Here is a 19,647-nt window from a genome sequence, read left to right as displayed (position 1 = left end):
TGAATCCGGCCCTGGGGTGAGGTAAACACTTACTAGAGAGCAGCAACACTGATCCTGTCAGCCCTTCACTTTGCTCCTCCCTCAGGCACACACTTCAAACCATTTACGATCTAGGACATATACACACATACATATATTATATATATATATATATATATATATATATATATATATATATATATATATATATATATATATATATATATATATATATATATATATATATATATATATATATATATATATATATATATATATATATATACATACATACATACATATATACACACACATACATATACACATATATATATATATATAAAAATCGTATTTTTCGGACCATAAGACGCACTTTTTTTGCCCTAAATGTTGGAGGAAGTGGGGGGTGCGTCTTATGGTCTGAATGTAGGGTTGCGGGGAGTGAGGGTGCTGCGGTGGAGCGGGTCATCGGGGGCACGAGCAGGCTGCAGCAGTACCTGCCGTGACCACGTGGACCCACTCATTATATGCACGCCCATCATCCCGCCCATCTCTCAGCACTGACGCCGACAGGTGGGCGGGGTGATGGGTGGGGAGGTGCGCGCATAGTAAACAGCCAGCCGTGATCACCCCTGGCAACTACAGCCTGGAGTGATCATGTGTGGCTGTATTCACTGCCCTCCGCGCATCATCATCAGCGCGAGGTGCAGTGAATCAGTATATTCACCGTTCCCCTGCAGCACTGCGATCTCCTCCTGATTGCCGGCCGTGCTGTGTAGAGACTAGCGGGGCTCACAGCGATGACGTCACCGCTGTGCGCACGTGTCCACACAGCGGCGCCGGCACAGACAGGAGATTGCGGTGCTGCAGGGAGCATGGCCGGCTCCACACAGCGCTGCCGGCACAGACGGAGGAGGAGCGACGCTGCGTTGAGCGAGGAAAGGTGAATATAAATGTTTATTTATTTATTTTTTTTTTATGTGTGTGCCGCAGGATGGGCGCATAGGAGCATGATGATGGGCGCATAGGAGCAGGATGATGGGCGCATAGGAGCAGGATGATGGGCGCATAGGAGCAGGATGATGGGCGCATAGGAGCAGGATGATGGGCGCATAGGAGCAGGATGATGGGCGCATAGGAGCAGGATGATGGGCGCATAGGAGCAGGATGATGGGCGCATAGGAGCAGGATGATGGGCGCATAGGAGCAGGATGATGGGCGCATAGGAGCAGGATGATGGGCGCATAGGAGCAGGATGATGGGCGCATAGGAGCAGGATGATGGGCGCATAGGAGCAGGATGATGGGCGCATAGGAGCATGATGATGGGCGCATAGGAGCATGATGATGGGCGCATAGGAGCATGATGATGGGCGCATAGGAGCAGGATGATGGGCGCATAGGAGCATGATGATGGGCGCATAGGAGCATGATGATGGGGACATATAGCAGGATGAGGGATTATATACAAGGCAGGAGGATAATTACCAGGATGGGGTACCTTACTAGAGAATTTGGGGACATTACCCCCATAACAGTGTCAGCAGCAGATCCTCGCCCCATAACAGTGTGTCATGACCACATTTTTTGGTTAAAAACTTTATTTTCCTACTCAAAAACCAGGGTGCGTCTTATACCCCAAAAAATACGAGCCCGCATTATTCCCTACACTTATCTGCTGATCATATCAGCAAACATGTGCAGCTAACAGGCGTGGGTGGATCTCCGATCAACTCGTGCCTGTTAACCCCTTAGATTGTGCTGTCAAACTCTAACAGCGCGATCTAACCTGCTCTGGTGGGGATTGTGCTGTTCCACGCCGCCATTGGTGGCCCGATGACATAATGACGGGGCGCCAGTGGGTTGCCATGACCATGTGGGGTCAGACGATGACCCCTGTCACTGTCATGACGTGCTTCCAGTGAATGCCGGCAGAGCGTCAGCACTCACAGGAGAACAGCATGTCTGCTGATCAGAGGAATGCTGAAGCACTGTTCTGATCAGCAGAAGTGATCCGACAGTGCAGGCATAAAGGTCCTTAAGGGGACTAGTAAAATCAATTTAAAAAAAAAAAAAAAAAAAAAGAATATGGAAGGAAAAAAAAAAATGAAAAATCGACAGGTAGTAAAAAGGGGTTAATAATCAGCTGTAATCTGGTCCCACAGAGAGAAGGCAGCCTGTCTTAACCTGGCTGTTTTTGAAGGACGAGTTTGGGAGGCAAGAGGAGGGCGAAGTGGCTCATAAATGGAGAAAGAAGCAGATATGTCTGATGATTTTTTTTTTTTTTAAAGTTTCCTATATTTACACTTAATATTGGATTCATGGAGAATTTAAGTCAACAGTAACCATTTAAAAGTGTTTTTTTTTTTTTTTTTTTAGGTTTAGCTGGGTGCTGCATCACCAGGAGAATTATGGCGTCATTGTGAGGCGACAGTCACAAAATAGCGCTGAAGGTCCAACACGATAGCGATCTGTACAGTGAAGAAAGAGCCTGTCTTATATTTACAAACTGTAGCAAGTGTGATCGGAAATGACCACGAAAGCCGAATATAAGAGAAACACATTAGAAACAGATTGTCACTTGCCGGCCTTGTCCTCAAACCCCAGCTGATATCATCCAAGGTTGTGGGAATGTCTTGAAAGACGGGAGGGTGGATTGTGAGGAAAAAGGAAAGCGAGAGAAAGAAGTAGGTCGCTGACAGACTGGAAATGGATGGAAAGCAGATGGATAGGAGGCAGATGTAAAATAACCCTAGTGCTTCGTACAATCTAGGACTGCAGCATCAGACACTGCCACGGTTAAGACAAAGCCCGTTCAGGCAGCCATTTATAATCAGGCTAACAGTAGAAGGACACCAAATATGTAATTGAATAGGCAGGGACCCACTAGTCACCCACCCAAGATTTTATCACACTCAAAAGATAATGGATTTCCATTAAAGATCCATTTACACTACCAGATTAGTGTGAACAAGACTTACTAGTGTGCAAATACACACTCGTCAGCAGCATGATTATGGTGTAAGATGCTTGTTCATTGGGTGAATATTCTCCGCAAGGATCCATCGTCCTGGATAAACAGGACTCGCAATGCCGAGGACAATGGTCGTCTTTGTGCAGTGTATGATGAGTAATTGTTCTGTGCGCATATGAAGAGCGGTCTACCTGTCTACAAGGGCTATTAAATGACCGCCAACCGGAAAATATTTACCTATCAGCAGTCTTTAACACCATAAAATAGGGTGGTGTAAATGTAACAATACCCTGCATGTTGGGCCCTACAGAAAAGCATTAACACACTTTTTCAGTGCGGGCATAAGTAACCCTGATATTTTCCCCCCATCTACTTCCCGTAAAGATTCGCCAGACCGCATGCATAGCAATCCAGATTGGTCAAATGCAGGAGAGGGTACAGGCCACAATTCTGGCAGAGCCCACACAAGATCGTACTTTGTCTCCAGTCCGGCGCCTCCTCTACTGCAATTGCCGTCCTCCTTTGACCCAGCCCAGTATGGATGACGTGTCCTATGTCATCCACACAAGTCAGTATTGCGGTCGTGCGCAGTGACACTTTAATCTGCCCAGCTCAGGGCAGAACAAAGTATTGTAGTGCGCATGTGATGTTTCACCTTCTCTCGCAGGGGAGATCTAAGCGCACCTGTGCATGACCGCAATGCAGTCTTGTGTGGATGGCGTAGGACAGGTCATCCATACTGGGCTGGGTTGAATTAGGATGGCAATCGCAGCAGTATTTTGGAATACTGTATAGAAGAGCTCGCGGGTGGTGGCCGCAGGTTATAGTCACCAAGTCTGGTGACAGGTTCCCTGCAATAGGTATAGGACAAGGACAATATCTTATGCATTGGGCTTGATGCCAGCTGTATCTGCAGCACAACATAGTACGTAAGCCACTGCCAAAACCAAAACGCAGAGGAGCAGTACCCCACCAGATGGTAAGGGTTACATACAGACCACAGAGTCTCGGGCCAATTTAAGGCCCTCAGGGCTTACCAATTACCATCATACATGTGAAGAGGAATGGGGATCTTGTGGTCAATTAAAATGACAATTCAGAAGAAAGCAATATTTGGTGCTTTATACAATGGATAATAGGGTAATGGGACTCTACAAAATGCCCAACAGACCTCAAGTTGCAAAAGCAACACTGCAGGCTATATAACAGACGTATGATTGACCTGTTACGCAAGAAAGCAGGAAAGAGTTGCTCTAATGTTTGCAGGAAGTTATGGACGTGAGAGTAGAAATTTACATACAGCCAGGGGGAGGGAGGAACAGGCGGCGGGGAACATCCATGTGCATAACCCACCCGGACATTAGCAGCAGAGGTGCACACGTCAATCAAAAACATAATGAATTTTCAAACTTTATAAACATGAATTTCACAGCTTAAACACCCGAGCTGCCCCCTGATGGTTTGTACACAATGTGCCTGATAGTGCCAGTACTGCACTGGCTGCACCTTATACACCAAAATCCTGATGTTTGGTTCCCTTTAAGCACACCCGGGCTTTGCAGTCTAGGCCACCTGCATTGGGGCCCTGGTCTGCCACCACAGCAATGGCAGAGTTAACACCCCCAGAGCCAGGAATTCTAGGAATGCCGAAGTATCCAGGGATATTACTGGCTGGAGGAGAGAGGCAGGTTACCATGGTAGTAATACCCGCCTCCTGGGGACACAGCGGGCACAGGTAGCAACGCAAAGAATGGAAACACAGCTCTGTGGTCAAAATGCTACCACCCGGACTGGCAGCAGCATGAGCGGCGCAGACCATTACACCCACAAGTATGAGAATCAACAGGGGTCTCACAAAAAAGACAATCAAATGCAGCCTATGTAATAAAGATGGGCACATATCCTGTTATTTAGGTTGGCAAGGGCAAAGTGGACTGGAAGCAAGCACACAGAAAAATCAATTTCACTAATGCAGTAAATCTGGCAGCTGAGGCACAAACCCCAGTGATACGCAGAAGACAACGCCGCGACACTGCCGGCAATGCTCCATTTGTAATGGACACGATCTGCAGCCTCACAATCTGAAAATTAGGGACCATGGGGTAGAGCAGTCGGCAAGGGCCGGTCACGCCAATATACTCAGCATTGTAGGAAAGAACAGAGCTCAGTCAGTCCCCACCTAGCAGAATACAAAGAGCCTCACACAGGCCTGTGCCATACACCAGGACCCGGCACATTTAGCTGGCAACAGCTGGGGCTAAGACCGCATTGAAGAAATACTTATGTATGCGGCCTACATGGCCAGGGAGAATACACAACGAGGAGGGGATCGAGACATGAAATATACATTAACCAGGAGAGACCAAGAACAGTAGGATTCCTTATAGAGAGGCCTTCAGAGCGTCAAAAATGATTCTCAATGTAAAGAATATGTCGACAGAAACCCATCAAAATCAGAATTCCACTATAACCTACAAAGACCTCTATTCTGCTGGACTATGCGTTAGGCAATGGCATCACAGAAGACCGTGCAGAGGTGGCCATATTCCTAAAAGTGCCAGTCCTGCCAGGATGGGGTAGGTATCAGTATACGGGAGTTCACCTCCAAAGGTGGACACGAAAGGAGCAGGACTAGCACTTTCCATCCAGAATCCAGACAATTTAAATGTACATGGATAATTCCACACTCCAAGAGGTCATGAGATTACACATCTCGATATAGGATGGCGACATCCTACCAGAATATCCATTCCTCATCCGGGGACTCTGCAGGACCCTGTATAGCTAATGCCAAGGCACAATACAAGAGGAGCCAGTATAATAGATCATACACCAGGCTAAATAAGGTCAGACATCGCCTGGGAACAGGCACCGGCTTTGCTCCCCGGCTTTCATGCATTTCATGGTCAGGTGCTTGGATGTGGACACTTTGATGATCATGACTAAAACCCATTGCTTCACTAAGAAGCCATCACAGACAGCACCTCTCTTGTAAAGGGAGCCAGTCATCAGACTCGTGCTGCCCGAGCCTTGGATCAGAGCTTGGCAGCGTGATTGCAGCTTGGTGCTTTAATCAGAAACGCTGCAGTATTTCATAGAACATAGCCCGTGGACTATAAGGAGTGACTTGACTCATCCAATGACATCTTGGGTAAGCTTCTCGCCACCCTGCACTAGTTGATTCACCGATCCTCCCGATGTACATATCAACCAACCAAAACGTGTCATGGAGAAGCAGAGTGGGGGCATCATCAGAGGAGTCTGGTCTGTCCATCCCTATAGTCCTCTGTCAGCTTTTTAAAATTGGGTCTTCTCTGAAATGCCTCAGCAGTTCTAAGGAAAAACCAGGTCCATCGTTCGGGCAGCATGAATCTAAAGACAGATTCCTAAAAAGGAAGCCATGACGCACCCCAAAAAATAATTGTTGACCTGAGCACAACTTGCCATGCAATAAGATTACGGTATATTAAAGGGGTTGTCCACTACTTTAACAAGGATGGGCCATCCTTAAGGGTGCTTTATACGCTGCGACATCGCTAGTGATGTCATGCACGATAACACCCGCCCCCGTCGTATGTGCAACATTTTGTGATCGCTGCCGTAGAGAACATTATTGCTACGGCAGCGTCACACGCACATACCTTGTCAGCGACGTCATTGTGACTGCCGAACAATCCCTCCTTCAAGGGGGAGGTGCGTTCAGCGTCATAGCGACGTCACACGGCAGCCGTCCAATAGCAGCGGAGGGGCGGAGATGAGCGGCCGGAACATGCTGCCCACTTCCTTCCTTCCTCACTGCCGGTGGACGCAGGTAAGGAGATGTTTGTCGTTCCTGCGGTGTCACATATAGCGATGTGTGGTGCCGCAGGAACGACAAACAACATTGTACCTGCAGCAGCAACGATATTAAGGAAATGAACGACGTGTCAACGAGCAACGATTTTTCACGTTTGTGCACTTGTTGATCGTTGCACATTGGTGTCACACGCTGCGATGTCGCTAACGGCACCGGATGTGCGTCACTAACAACGTGACCCCGACGATATATCGTTAGCGATGTTGCAGCGTGTAAAGCACACTTTAGGATAAGTCACCAATGTCTGATCAGCCAGGGTCCGGCACCCCCGCTAATCAGCTGTCCTCGGTGCACATACATACTCAGAACACAGAGCCAGGTACTGCACATCCGCCTCCTACTGATTTGAATGGAAGACAGATGTACCCAGCCGCTAACATAAGACTGGGCAATCCAGACATTAGCATTTCTGGCTGCCTGCTGCCGGACACGAAAATAGCAGAAAGGCAGGGGTGCGGTATGTCGGACCCCGGCCCATCAGACATTGATGACCTATCAACTAGGGCTATCAACTTTTTAAAGCCCCGACACACAATAGATAGTCGTTGGCCGAAAGATCATTCATCTGACAACTATGTCGCCTGATGAGCGCTGCCCGTTATGTCCCACTTTCCCTATGGCTCCCTTCACACATCCCTGCAAAAGACGAACATTTTGCACAGTCGGTGGTGAAGGTGCCTATGTGTGTTCCGTGTGCTGTCCCTGTGCTATTTGTGTGACATCCGGATAGCACACAGACAGCATGAGCTGGTATACTTACCTGTCCCCGGCACTGCTGTCTGCCGCCTGCTGTTGAGTCCACAGTCAATGCAGTGAATATGCATGAGCGGGACACGGAAGAAACAGCATCACCAGAGACCGCAGCGCCGGAGACAGGAAAGGATAAAAAGTCTTATGTGACCTGTGTTTTCTCTGGTGCGTATCACATCAGTGTACAGTCCGTGTAACATCCGTGCTGCCGGCAGAAAATGTACATGTGCCCGTATGGAACACTTTGCCACGTGAGTGCTCCACACAGATCGTGTGAAAACACGCATGTGTGATCAAGCCCATTAATTTTAATGGTTCTACGTGAGTCCGTGTCTCCAGTACATGTGCAAATGGACAGAAGTACAGGAGACACAGATGTGCGAAAGAGGCCTATGAGAGTCTCTGGCAGAGGAGTACGGCTGTGGAGAACAAAACTATCAGCTGCTGAAATTCTGCAGACTGGATCCTCTTCTCTTCCAACATCATCTGTCGGAGAAGAGTTGAGAGGCCCCATAAACAATATGAAAAAGTATATAAGTTAAGCAATTTTCTAAATACCCTTCATTAACAATTTTCTACTGTTTTGCTGCTGAAGACTGTCTAAGTGTTAGGCGACCCGGAAGAAAAAAAAAAAAAGTTACAAATCCATCAAACAGCTCTTTCCCATCCTTCCTCCCAGTGCTTTGATAGCTGCAGGGAGGAGACTGTACACAGATCTGCAGTGGAGAGGTGAGAAAGCACGTACAGTCTCAAGGAGGGCAGAGAAAACCATATGGAGAGGAAATAGGTACAGTAAAGTCAGCAGAAACCTGGATACACAAAAAGCTCACATCCTAACTATATTACTAGGAAGGATACTCCTTCACAAAAAAAAAAAAAAAAAAAATAATTCAGAAGCTGCACATCAGGGGTATGAAAGTGAAAAACTGAAGAAATCAAAAATAGCCTTCAAGATAAAGCTAATCATATTCCAGACCAAATTAAGGAGTAACAGCACTTCCATCAAACATGTGAATGTGATGGCCCAGTAGGTGTCTAGTCGGCCAAGCGCTCCGGCCTCTTAACTTTAGCTATTAGTGGTAGTCTCAGCATCCGGACTCCCCAAAGATCAAAACGTCTGACAAGTCTCCATGGTCGTTCAGAAGCTTTATGAAAAAGCAATCCCATTTTCAAGTGTCCCCCCCTCATCCTATTTATCCTGTGAACATGTAAAACCTTGCTTGCAATCTTGTAGATCGTTAGGGTCTCAAAAGTCAGGCCTGCAGCAATCAAAGAAAGGTGAATCTGAAATTCTGGATTAAAATTGAGCAGTGAGTTCATTTCATCGTCTATGGGACGTCTGTGGAAAGGAGAGATCCTTGTACCTTGGGATCAGTCGAGTCCCCAACCATCAGCAAGTGATCACAGATTCTTGTAAAGCGATGAGCCGCTCTGTATAATGTAAAACACCTATATAATACGCACATAGGGGGCGGTCCAGTCCCATGGGTGTAGCAGCTCTCAGTCCGATGCCTCCTTCATCTTATGCAATCACCGTCCTCCTACCCAACCCCCTGTGCATGACGCATCCTACGTCATCCACGCAGAGTCCGCCGTTGCACTCCTGCACAAGCGCACTTAGATCTGCCCTGCTGAGGGCAGAGCTAAGTCATGTACTGCGCAGACGCGAGGAAAGGTCAAAGACCGTCCGCGCATGTGCACTACGATACTATTCTCTGCCCTCAGCCGGGCAGATCAAAGTGCGCATGCTCCGGAGTGCAACGGCGGCCTCTGTGTGAATAATGCAGGACATGTGATGCACACAGGGCTGGGCAGGAGGACGGTGATCACAAAAGATGGCGGAGGTGCTGGACCGACACCCATCGGACTGGAGCACCCCCCTGGAATGCTGTATATAAGGGCCCACTGCTGGTGGCCTCAGCTCATAAGGGTAAAACGTGGTGACAGGTTCCCTTTAACACGATGTACAAAACCCAAACAGAAGCAATAATGCTCAATGGATACCTACTCCTCACAAATTCTCCACATACAAGGGTGCATATACCCTCACTGGGAAAGGGAGACCAGACCTCAGCCAGACAGTGAAGGGAACAAGAATCGTGCTAATGAGACAACTGCCCAATTCCCCCATCCGTTCAGGCTGACAAGACGCTCCCATACACTTTGATAGTAGGCGTACATGATAAAAATGGCAACACGGGGGGAGGGGGGGGGTTGCTTGAGCAGATTTGTTGGCAGATTTCTCAATATAAGCTGCATACAATATTAAGTTGTGCTTAGACCTGCTGAGGCTGGTGTACTTCCTCTAGAATGGTTATATAATATATACAGATATATAAAGATAAGCGTTTTATGAGTCCAGCTAGGGCTTGACTCAAAATCTTCATTTTATGAGCAGGAAAAGGTTTTAAAAAAAATGCACATACACACAGTCTTTCTGACGTAGATGGTCAGAGTAAGTACATCGGGGCTACATAAAAGTGTAAGCAGTTTGTATTGTGAAATCGGATCCCCGCTCATGTGTATGGCCAGGAGCAATCGCCAGCATCCTTTAATATGTGGTCTCCCTTTAAGACCTGTGATCACAAAGATGGCATGTCTCCCAATCAAAGCACTGAACACAAGGTGATCCATCCATAATAAGTGTTGGGTTTGCTGGGTTCTGGTCCAGTGGCCGCTGTCAGGGTCCTGCAAATCATTTTTTTTTATAACTGTAATCTTGATATGTTTGTGAGAAATTAACACAAAACACTAAAACCGCCAAACAGATAATAAAGTTCTAATATGGTCCATCGTGGATAAGCTGGTGCCAATGCCAGACTCATCTACAAATGCAGATAATTGCTGAAGACGTAAAACGTGAAAAAAAAAATAAATAAATAAATCTCCTGTCAGATATGCCTACAGCAACAGGATAGCACAGATTGCACCCATAGATATAATAAGTCACTATAGGAAAGTACTCACAGAGGGATGTGGCTCTGCCGAGGGTCCGCCTGTCTCAGTTCATCCTCTTCCACATCAGAGTCCCCTCCTGAACTACTTTCTGTGGCATCAGAGTCAAATCCTTGCTCACAGGCCTTTAGATTTGCAGACCCCGAGAAGCTCAGCCTCTCTAGTTCACCAGCGGTTCCCCTCAAAAAAGCATCCACACTGGCACTTCCCACTTCTCCTCTACGCTGGGCATCAGCTTTCCTTGTCACTACAGTCAAACGATTGCGTGGAGCATCTGGACCCCGACCAAAGGCCGCCCCGACCAGACCTCCAAGCTGTTGATGGAGATGTCGTTCCACCTGCTTTGCTTGGACTAGCTGAAGCCTCTTTTGAATTGAGCGAGCCCTCTTTTCCATCTCCCCATGGCGCCGTAACAAGGCTTTCAAGCGTGTATCAGAACCATGCTCAACACGAGACCCCTGCTGCTCAAGTTCCTCATCCGGAGATCCTGGAGGAACAACTGGGGCTTTGACCCGAGGATCCAAAGCAGGAATGGCAAGGCTTGGGGGCTTGTCCACAGCTGGCTTTGCAGGTCTTTTCGCCAGTCCATTTAAAGGTCCTCCTTGGCCCCCTCTTCCAGAATTGGCAATTCCCCTCAACTCCTCCAGGTTGAGCTCCAAAATGGAGGAACGCCCCCGACACAGTGACTGAGACAAAATAGACCGCGGAGTGAAGACCCCAGCCAATTTTCCAGGCGCTCCACTGTAATTTGTTACCAGGTCTGGCGGGGCAGGTGGAGGAAGACAGCCGCCGTTGGTCTCACCAAGGGGGAGGGAGGACGATGGGGGCGCCAGCTTGAAGTGCAGGTTGTGGGCGTCAGGGGCAGGGTCAGTGAGAGCAGGTGCCATCGCAGCCATTCAGCACAAGGAATAGGGCAGGGGAGGGGGATGTTTCCCCAGTGGGGGGGCTGACGTTGGCCACACTGCCCCCAGGCAACTCCAATGAGGGGTACCTGGAGGAAAAAAGAAATACAAATCAACATTAATGTGGAATGACAAAAAATATTTTCAAAGTTATACAAATCTAATGCCGTGAACCATTAAAAAGGACACTTCTAAATATTTAGAGGCAAAAACAAACCACCGCAACAGCAAAAACAAAATGGCAAAAACCCAGGTTCCTTGCTCATCCAGTCATTGCGGATTCCGATCCAGTCAGGAAACTACTTCTAAGCCGGCGACCGGCAGAAATTGTCTGCAGCGGTCACATGTTCGTGTGTCAGGATGTCATCGCTGCATCAGGAAGTAGAGACCAAGAGACTTGCAGGGGACTGCGCTGTGTACAACGGGTGCGGTGGGGTGGTGGGGGTCAAAAAAGTCAAATGTGGATAACCCCTAAAAAGTCCTGAATTAGCTGAGGATTCCTAGAAATGGGAAAACATGAATTGTGCAATCTAGACACAGTAAGGGCCCTCACGATTTGTCAAAGATACAAAATAATGAACAAAAGCTGTACTACATTTAGGATCCAGAAGGAAATATATCTGATATGCAAGTCATGGTGAGAGGCGAGCTCTAGCACATGGACACCCCTTCACACTGCTATTAAAGCCAGAAAATCGAGATAACCCCTTCCAAAATACAAGCCGGTACTCCACCGCAAATTTTGCTGGGAGAAGCCAGACACAGCCAAGCACAGAAACTGCAGGAAACATGAACGGCCAAACTTATACCTAGTGATGAGCGGGTAGTACCATGCCCAGGTACTCGTAATGAGCAGTTGGACACTCGGATGGGCACAACTCGACTTCCATTAAACTCGGGTGCTGGAGTTGTGCCCATCCGAGCGTCCAACTGCTCGTTATTGAGTACCCGAGCATTGTAGTGCCCGCTCATCACTAGTTATAAAACACAAGAATGGCTCAAAACCACCAAAAAATAAAAAGCTCATTTCTAGAGTTGGTGTGAACCGATTAGCAGGACAAGATCCATAAGCTACGTCAGTGACCTGTGGCCGCTGCATGGGAGCCCCAAAGCCATCTGGTTTCCCCAGCCATTCGTGGCTCTTACTATGATTAGCCGGTCTAGCAAATTGTCATGATTGTGGCCTGAGGCACACACGGTGTCATGTCAGGCTGCCAAATCAAGAGAAGTGCCCTGAATGTCAAGAGCTACGAGGTTGTTCTCAGAACTCCAGTCTAGTGGTCATAGAAGTGGCCGATATACAGGGTCTCGGGATTAGAGTAGCACCATCTCTACTCATCTCCATTCCCTCTTAGAGGGGTCCTCTGCTTGTTTTCTTCCTATGATAACAGGAAACACTAGTAGGATATCAAAACAGGGACCACCTTCAGGAGACAACACCCCCTTTTACAGTCTATTGGCCTCCCTAAGATCCTACATCACATAAAAGTAAATTTTCATTTCTAAGTCTAGAATTCACCATGACGCCAGCAAGACGTCCAGCCTCGGCCGTCACCGATTCACCAAATCTCTTATTTATTTACTGCTGCCACTCGAGCGTCTCTTATGTGAACTACAACTGTACCCTCAGTATCAGGAGTGGACAGAGCCCATGAGCCTGGTGCCAACGTTTGGCAGGAGACCAAACTGGTTATTTTCTATTCACGTCTATAAACACCCACAAGGCAGCTTTTCAAGTTATCCATTCCTCTAAACCATCCACACCCCACACTGACATCAGCTGCTGCTTCCTAAATCACAGTCCTTACTATGGTCCTTATTCTCCAGACAAACTCACGACTCCGCAAGCTCAAGACTCCTCATCTAAACTAAGCTCTGTTCTCAGGAGCGGCGTGCTTAATATTTAGAGCAGAATTCACGGAGCAGTGCCCGATGGGTGACCCATGGACCCCACTGGCCAGAAATGGTGCCTATAGAGGTGCCATTGTCTCATCGATCCCTTTGATTAGATGGAGAGATGATAGAAATGGGATGTAACACTGTAAAATCTGACAGAGGCGCCAAACAAATTCTGAATAGCAAATATGAACACAGTTCATAGTAGGCAATATGTCAAGATGTCAACAAGGTCCCTAGGAGCTTCGGTAAGTCCTGGACATACTAGAAACCAGTTCACCCCCTGCAGGATCCAATATGGCTTCCGCATAAGTAAAAACTACTCAAGTCAAGTGCCACCAATGCAATTCTGAGCACAGTGGACCCCTTAGAGATATCAGATTCTGAAGACCACATGTAAGGGGTCATCCAAGATTGGTTTCACATCTAGAAGAGTGACCAAAAACCCAAAGATTATTTTTGCACTAAACCAAAACAAAAACAACACGTAGTAAAAAGATTACAAAGATTACACAAGACTCCCCCATCTGGGGCGGGGGAGGGGGGAACGAACACAAGACATGACACTTTCTGCAAAGCCAGCAACAACAAAAATGTAGTTGGCCTTGCTAGTATTACTCAAGGTAAAAGGGGTTGTCCAGCATTTTAAAAACATGACTGCTATCTTCTAGAAACCGCGCCATAGCTGTACACACCTGGTATTGCAGCTCGGCTCTAATTAAGTGAATGGTGCTAAACTGTAATATCACACACAGCCTGTGCAGAGATAAAGCATCCATTGTTCTATTCCTGGACAGGAATAGAATAAGGCTGGAGCTACACGGCGACTTTGGCCACAACCACAAAATGCTGCAGAATTCAGGTGAGGGTTTGGGGGAGTCACAGCGTCACCAACAAAGGATCACAATAAGCCAGTCACAAAGAAAATCCAACTTTTTACAGCCTTCTGTGGCATCTTGTGGGACACGGCATTGCCCCATTCACTCTCGTTGTGCTTGGATCTTTGGTCGTGACAAAGTGGCCATGTAGCCTCTCCCCCTCCAAATTATCATAAACAGGAGAAATGAACATTCATTGGCTACCAAACTCTTCACCGCTCCGCAAAGCGACGTCTGCACATTACAGATGGTATAAGGAAACTAATGTCAGCAATACCAAGCGGTTATCTCAACATGTTCATCAGCACTACAGGGCGGAATAATGCATTCCCAGCATGGCAGGAACTAAGTCAAAGACAAAGGCTTAGTAAGAGGGTTCACAGGCTTACAAACTAACCAAAGGCGTGTGCGGAGGATCCCAGGTGCACAAATACAGAAGGGGACAAAATTATAGTAAGGGTAGGGATATAAACGGAAGGTACAGACATGAGCCAGCATGCAGGTGAATGGGAAGAGGGTGAGGTAACAGTACAGCAGGAAATGGGTGAGAAGGTGACAGTCAGAACCATGGGACATCAAAGGTGGGACCATCACCCAGAGAGCCAGGTGACAAGAATCCATGGGGTCATCAAAAGGTGGCACTCAGGAGCCAGAGAGTAGGGAGACAAGGATCCACAGGGTCATCAAGGTGGGCCCATCACCCAGAGAGCTGGGAGACAAGGATCTACGTGGTTAACAAAAGGTGGCACCCAAAGAGCCCCGAGACAGGGAACCACATGGGTCATCAAAAGATGGGCCCTGCACCCATAGATCCATGTGAGACAAGTATCCATAGGGTCTTCAAAAGGTGGGCGCATCACCCAGAGAGCCAGGAGACTAAGACTAATGGGGTTATCAACGGTTGGCCCAGTACCCAGGAGACAAGGTTCCATGGGGTCATGAAAGGTTGGCCCATCACCCAGAGGGGAGACAAGGATCCATGGGGTCATCAAAGGTGGGCCTGCACCCAGAGAGCCAAGTGAAGAAGATCAATGCAGAACACAAAGGACCCAAAAGGAGACAGAGCTGGGTGGGAAGCGGCTCAGATATGCGGATGAGAGACTCCCAACTACATGAAATCAGGGGGAGGGGGCAGCCTAGAGTTGGGGTAAGCCAGACTGGACGGCATCATGGGCAAGGGCGGCAAAGCATCATTAATCAGCACTATGCGGGCAGGCGATCGCAGCCACACTTCATCTGTCACATGACGGCCCCTACAGACATACTGGGAGCTATGGGCACCGCTCTACTAGTACTACAGGCACACATCACATACATGACCCCTCCCCCACCTACTCAGGGTCAGGGCGGTGGCATGCAAGGGGTTACTGGAGGGAATCAGAGTGCAGGGGCCCTTTAAGAGCCATTTAAATAAGGACATTTACAGTGTTCACGGACAGGAAGGGGTTAAAGGTGGGGAGCGCGGAAGAAAAAAAGGGAGACTTACAGGAGGAAGTGAGAGTCCGGCAGCGCTGCCAGGAGGAGGGACGGGGGGCCTCCTGCACCGGGGGTCCTCTGAGCCAGCAGAATTCTTCTCCCCCCCCCCACAGGGGGGCAATAGGAAAGGTCGGGGGGGTGGATAATAAAAAAATGTAACGTGCTCCTGGTCCGAGAGTTCCCAGGATAGAATGCACCGAGCCCCGGGGGGAGAAAACAGCCCGAGAGCCTCCCCGAGGGGCGAAACGTGGTGTCGGGGCGCTGCAGTGGCCTCCCCCGATCTAGCGCCGGATCCTGGGGAGGAGAGGGGCAAAATGGCGCCGTCAGAGAGACGGACGGAGAGGAAGACTGCGAGGGAGGGGGAGGAGGAGACTCGGCTCGGGGGGAGGAAGCGTGGAGAGGAGGGGCTGACAGCACAGGCGGCTGCTCCCAGGCTCCCCCGTGTGGACAGCCGCGGTATGGCGGCGCAGTACAGCAGTCTGCAGGAGACGAACCTTCCCACAGCCCGAGGCCATGCTCAGCAGGGCAGGGTGCCACAGTGTCCAGGCATGGCTCCTAGCAGGCATTATTTGTAGGGGTGTAACTAAAACCTGTGGGCTCCAATGCAAAATATCCAACAGGCCCCGCACTCTCAGGGGTGTAAATAGCACTGTCTGCTCCTATGGGCCAGAGGAACTTTCTGGGCCCCCTGCACTTATTGTTCAGAACCCTCCTTGTGACCCTGATAAAAATGACCAGAAATTAAAATATTTGCTGCCGAACCTAGCAACAATGGCGAATTTCACTTCCAAGTGTACAGTGTTGACGGTGTAACTCCAGGGGTAATAGGTGCACCAAGACCATGGTGGGTAGAATGGGGGGGGGGGGGAGAGTGTAGATTATAGATTGGGGCTCAGGACAAAACTGATAATCCGTATACAATCATTCATAATTCCTTTAATCTGCCATTAATGGGAAGGGTAGACAACAAACAGTCTAATGTTCAGAGCCACTATAGGGTTAATCAGATTATTCCAATAGTTCAGTTCCCTCCGGTGCTGGATACAAGTGCCAAATTATCAAACACCAGATTAAAGGGCTCTCTCTGATAATCCAGACAATCCACCGTGGATGTAGTGTCCCCGTATAATCACACGCCGTACCCATAGGATTTTGCACTGGATGCCAATGTCACCCTCTGAACCTGACTCCTGATAGTCATCTCTAGTTATTTTACTGTATTTACCGCCATGAGGAACAGTGAGAGGATTTTATGGACATGGGTAAAGTTCATGTCGAGAGCGACCGGCTACCTGCAGTGAACCGAACGCTCAGGGTGCATAGGACAGTGTGTGGAGGAGATGCACAAAGCCAGGATGGGGCTGTGTCTACAGGTGACATTTTACTCTGGTGGTCTTAAATAGAAATGGGGCACAACCCTTCGGGTCACGATGGAAAACAATGCACACAATGAGATTTACAATGATGAAGCTGCCAGAACATGCTGGGAGCTGTGGTTCCACAACAGTTAGCGGTGTACACCACTGTGTTAGCCCCTAACCACCATGGATAGGCAGGGTTCAAAGATTTTCATACACCATCATAGAAATCAGCTGCTGACAGATCTATGCAATCAAAGCAGTGGGGTTTTCCATAGAAAGCACATTCCTGACTGAATAAGAACCATCAGATAGTGGTAGTAATCATCCCCGTTGTTGCGGACATGTGGCAATGTAAAGACACCAGCTTCCATGTAGAGAGCACGGCCCTGAACGCCTGTGGAGGCCACAATGATCACACACCAGTGTGGCTGTGGAGGCCACAATGATCACACCCACTGCACGACATGTACCACTCCCTGGGTAAGGCCGGAGTCACACTTGTGAGACTCGTCCAAGTCTTGCATCACATCACCCGACATGGCCTACAGCTCTCCTGACAGGAGCATCTCAGCTGCATAGACATACATGCAGCTGACCCGCTCCTGTCAGGAGAGTGTGTGGCCATGCTTGGTGATGCGATGTGACTCCAGCCTAAGGCCATCGCTCTGCAGCGGCCCCTTCTCAGGATGCTTGATCAGTGACACAAGTGAGCCCCTTGTGAGCCCCTTGTGAGCCCCTTGTGGTTGTAGAGGTGGAAGGTTTCTGCACCCCCTGAAAATTGTAATTTATTAGGTTGGTTTCACATCAGCGGTATTTTGCCGCACTGCCGGATCTGGCACAAATGTGATACAGTTCAATGGAATCGCGGCAAGGTGACATGCCACGGCCACATGTTAACTTATCTAGCCGCGATTCAACTGTATTGAACTGTACTGCATTTGTGCAGGATCCAGCAGTTCGGCAAAATACCGCTGATGTGAAACCAACCTTAGGCCCTGTGCACACACTGCGGATTTACCGCGGATTCTGACGTGGAATTGCTGCAGAAAATGTGTCTAACATTGCTGCAGTCATTCCCCAGCAAATCCTATGGGTTTTAAAAAAATGCTGTGCACACACTGTTTTTTATACCCGCTGCGGAATTAATGAAAAGATCGAAAACAAGCAGGTGGGAAGTTGTATATAAATGATTAGCTGCACCATGATGCACGAGCGTCTGTACTGGGTGTGAATAGTCATTCTGTGCTGACAGAGACCCTAATCCCGGAGAAGCATAACGTGGGAGCAGAGATCCTGATTCCAGTGATGTGTCACTTACTGAGCTGCTTACTGTACTTTTGATAAAATCATCGTTTAATCAGCAGTAGATTATCATTACAGGACTACTTAGCATGCTGCCAGGTAGTCCAACATATTCATGAGCTTTGTATAACTGCTAGATCTACAGCAGAGAAAACTGTGATTTTATCAAAATGACAACAAACAGCTCAGTAAGTGACACATCGCTGGAATCAGGGTCTCTGTCTCTACATTATGCTGCTCTCAGATGGGGGGTGACAGATTCCCTTTAAGGGTATGATTGCACTTGAGTATGACTAGTCCGAGTCTCGCATCGGTATCACCCGGCACACAATCTCCTGACAGGAGCGCCTCAGCTGCATTGAAATACATACAGCCAACCCGCTCCTGTCAGGAGAGTGTGCGCCGTGCCGGGTGATACCGATGCAAGACTCGCACAAGCCTTACCCTTACACAAGTGGAATCATACCCTGAAAGGTGTGATATGCAAACATGGGCCACAGTCAGACAGTGAGGGCAAATGGCAAGGCAATCACCACACAGCATTTTACCCATAGATGGGGAGCAAAAAACCATCCCATTCATGCAAGGGCACGTGTGCACGACGGCCAGAACACACACTGGTAGGCAGAGTGTTGGTGCACATGGGTGTTGGTCCACATGGAAGAAGACAAATTAAAAAGTCCATAATGTGAAATAGAACAAACGCGCGCACAGATCAAATCAAGCGGGCTTATTTACGACGTGACTGGCTTTTATGTGGTGTCAGAAATCAGTCCTAAGTCTCAATTCAGACGTCTATAATGCACTGTAGGAACAACTGACCGGCCCTGGCAGTCACATCCCATACATATAATTATACCTGCTGAGAGGAGGGATTGACTGCAGCGGTCACGTGAACATTGCAGTACCAGTGGGGACCACTAGAGCAGGAGGTGGGGCCAATCTGTAGCTTAATTATAGGACACTCCCTACTCTTGTATATGACAACACGCATGCTGTAAGGCCGCCTTCTCACATACGTTTGGCTAGGTTACATTAGGGTCCCCCATCTCAAATGCATTGTGGGTGGTATCTGGTACACAGTGTAGGGCTTTTTCTGTAAATTGTAATGTATGTCAGCCATATTTATTAGTCTAGGCGTACATCAGCCAAACATTCTGTGGGAACCGAGTATTTGGTGAGTTGTTTTTACCTCAGAATTTCTAAGGCAAATCCAGGAGTGGGTATAAAATACAGAAGTGGAAGTGGTGACGTGTTTCTATAATACTTTCCTCTGATTGTGCCACTCCTGGTTTTAGCTACAAATTCTGAGGTAAAAA

General features: G+C 48.3%; 1 protein-coding gene across 4 annotated transcripts in view; it reads right to left on the bottom strand.

Moving 5' to 3' along the window:
* Window positions 1-19,647, bottom strand: part of KANSL1 (KAT8 regulatory NSL complex subunit 1) — a 143,812-nt gene that overhangs the window by 101,362 nt on the left and 22,803 nt on the right. For 2 of the 4 annotated variants that reach the window (XM_075350307.1, XM_075350310.1), the window contains exons 1-2: window positions 15,676-16,002; window positions 10,526-11,504 (exon numbers count right to left, since the gene is read on the bottom strand). In XM_075350307.1, the coding sequence (XP_075206422.1) occupies window positions 10,526-11,409 (884 nt within the window). In that variant the 5' untranslated portion in view covers window positions 11,410-11,504; window positions 15,676-16,002. Of the gene's footprint in view, window positions 1-10,525; window positions 11,505-15,675; window positions 16,003-19,647 lie in introns of those variants that run through there. The other 2 variants (XM_075350308.1, XM_075350309.1) reach the window with 1 other exon arrangement.

Source organism: Anomaloglossus baeobatrachus, chromosome 5 (genome assembly GCF_048569485.1).
Source record: "Anomaloglossus baeobatrachus isolate aAnoBae1 chromosome 5, aAnoBae1.hap1, whole genome shotgun sequence".
NCBI lineage: Eukaryota > Metazoa > Chordata > Amphibia > Anura > Aromobatidae > Anomaloglossus > Anomaloglossus baeobatrachus.
Note: the sequence above shows the minus strand (reverse complement) of the source record. Positions and strands in the feature narration are given on the sequence as shown.